Source organism: Eurypyga helias, unplaced genomic scaffold (assembly GCF_000690775.1).
Source record: "Eurypyga helias isolate BGI_N326 unplaced genomic scaffold, ASM69077v1 scaffold15527, whole genome shotgun sequence".
Lineage (NCBI taxonomy): Eukaryota > Metazoa > Chordata > Aves > Eurypygiformes > Eurypygidae > Eurypyga > Eurypyga helias.
Genome location: NW_010259958.1, coordinates 39,793 through 42,200, shown reverse-complemented (window position 1 = coordinate 42,200; position 2,408 = coordinate 39,793). Strand labels below are relative to the sequence as shown.

The 2,408-nt window shown below is 35.0% G+C and overlaps 1 protein-coding gene across 1 annotated transcript in view; it reads right to left on the bottom strand.

The window, feature by feature from the left end:
• Positions 1-1,146: 1,146 nt before the first annotated feature.
• Positions 1,147-2,408, bottom strand: part of LOC104512027 (casein kinase I) — a gene marked incomplete at its 3' end in the record, with an annotated part of 20,114 nt that continues 18,852 nt past the window's right edge. Inside the window, exon 5 of the mRNA XM_010154852.1 lies at positions 1,147-1,381. Coding sequence (XP_010153154.1) covers positions 1,147-1,381 — 235 coding nt within the window. The remainder of the gene's footprint in view (positions 1,382-2,408) is intronic.

The window sequence follows — 2,408 nt, the reverse complement described above, 5'->3', positions numbered from 1 at the left end:
TTGCTGAGGGTGCACTAAATCCCACCGACTGTGTCACGGACAAAGAAGTTGAACAACTTTGTTAAAAACAGGTAACAATCAATAGGACAAGAGAAAGTGGCATAAAAGTTAAGCCAGGGAAGGTTTAGATTGGATATTAGGAAAAATTTCTTCACCAAAAGGTTTGTCAAGCACTGGAACAGGCTGCCCAGGGAAGTGGTCACTGTTCCTGGACTTATTTAAAAGATGCTTCAGAACATGGTTTAGGATTAGACTTGGCAGTGTTAGGTTAACGGTTGAACTCAATGATCTTGTGCTAACCACAAACTACTGTGGTCTGATTTTATTGATAAAATACCTTATTGCTATCTGGAAAATGTGAATGGTTTCTCACTTGCCATATTAACTTGAAGCAACTTTGATGTGCAACATTTTTTTATGACCAATTCAAAGAGCAACCTGATTAGATATTACCATGCAGCAATAGGCAACTGGTTTACACAAATTCAACAGCATGACATCCGTTTTCACTAGAAAACATATATATAACTGGAACAGACCGTTTAGAGTGCTCACGACCTTCTTCCTGCTAAATTCAGTAATTAAATAACAGCTTACCTCTAAATATCCTGTCACTCCTTTAGCTCGTATTTACAATACTATCATAACCTTTAACTACTCTGACAAAGCCCCATTAACAGTGTAAGCATTAATAAATCATCAAGAAATCAGCATCAAATATAAGCTACTTTTACTCCACTACATGTTGCATTTCAAAGAGAAAAAAAAAGGGCAAGGTAACACTGAAAACCTCTGTTGTTGCAATTTATGCACTTCGATAGCTTCAATAAGCATATCCACCTTCCCACTCACCCCATCTTCTCTCCAGGTATATTTCTAATGAAGATGTTAGGATTCAAAAAGATACACGTCACCTTTCTTTTATAGGTAATCCAACAAAAATAATTATTTGCTGAGACATGACCATGATGATTAGAAACCCAGAGAACCTTATTCCCATAAAGAGTATTTCCATAAGGACAAACTAAAGTTTTACACAGTTCTTAATGACTACAGACTGAGAAAAATTGCAACTTGGAAATAAGATGATTTCAGACAAGTGACAGCTGCTGAATTCTTGTGTCTCCACTTGAAAAACACACATACCTTTTCCTAAATGTGTATTTATACTCATGTATCTAGCTGTTCCTGTAAGGCTCTTGTGTTCTCGATATGGTATGTGCTTCTTTGTTTCTGGATCTATATACTCCTTTGCCAAACCAAAATCTATAATATGAATGATTTGCTGGGTTTTGTTTCCAGGTCGTCCTATTAAGAAGTTCTCAGGTTTTACATCTCTGTATATCACGTTCTTTGAATGGACGTACTCCATACGAGAAATCTTTAATAGAAGGAAAAAGTGACAGAAAGTTTAGTTTAAGCCTCAGGTTGGCACATGAAATTGTGGTAGAAGCTATATGTCTTACAATGACTTTAGAGGAAATCATCCCTCCTATCACCTTAAAACCAAAGGTTATTGCTCTTTACAAGGTATCTTACAGTTAAAGTAAATTAAAATTGTACACATCCTCTATAGAGATACACCAGTATCATGTACTGGAAACTCACACTGGACATTAGACTTGAATCAGCATGCAACAAGTTATTTAAGAACAGCTGTACCACATATGTTTGTGAACATCAAAACCATAACAGGAAATTATGTCATTCCATGTAGATCTATTGCATAACAAAGGTATAAATGAGAGTAGCACTGAAAGGTCACCACTACACATATAACCACCAGTCTAACCTGATGACCTTCTACCAAAATTTATATATTCAGAAAGGAACAGCAAGTATTAAATAAGATCTTTGTATCCGTGCTGATTTGAGAATTTTAAACATGAACTTTGTCATTCTGTAAATAAGCTGCATATGTCTATAAGTCTGTAGTTGTAGGCCTGTTATCCAATTGTGTTTTAAACCGCTACTTTTATCCTTCATGGGTAAAAGTACCACTACTTATTTAGGGAGGTTCAGTATCATTCTAATTCATAAAAACTTACGTAAAACACACTGTATCAAAAAAGCCTTATTTCTCTTTCTACTTCCACCCACCCCTATGTAGGAACAAAATCAGTAAATCTTCAAAAAAGATAAAAGTAGTTACTTAAATATTTTTGTGCTATATCAGCATTTCTGGATGGGTTTGGGGATTTCTGGTTTGTTTAGTGTCTTTCTTTCCAGGAACGCCTAGGAAAATATTTATGCAATTTAGAAGTCACATCATCCAGCTGCTTTCATGGATTAAAATTATTTTTATTTCATGAAGGTTTTCTTTTTAATGTAGTATGTCAAACTAAAATTCATTATTTCAGGTTGTGATTATGAGAACTCAATAGACACCATGAAACTAATGACTCTTG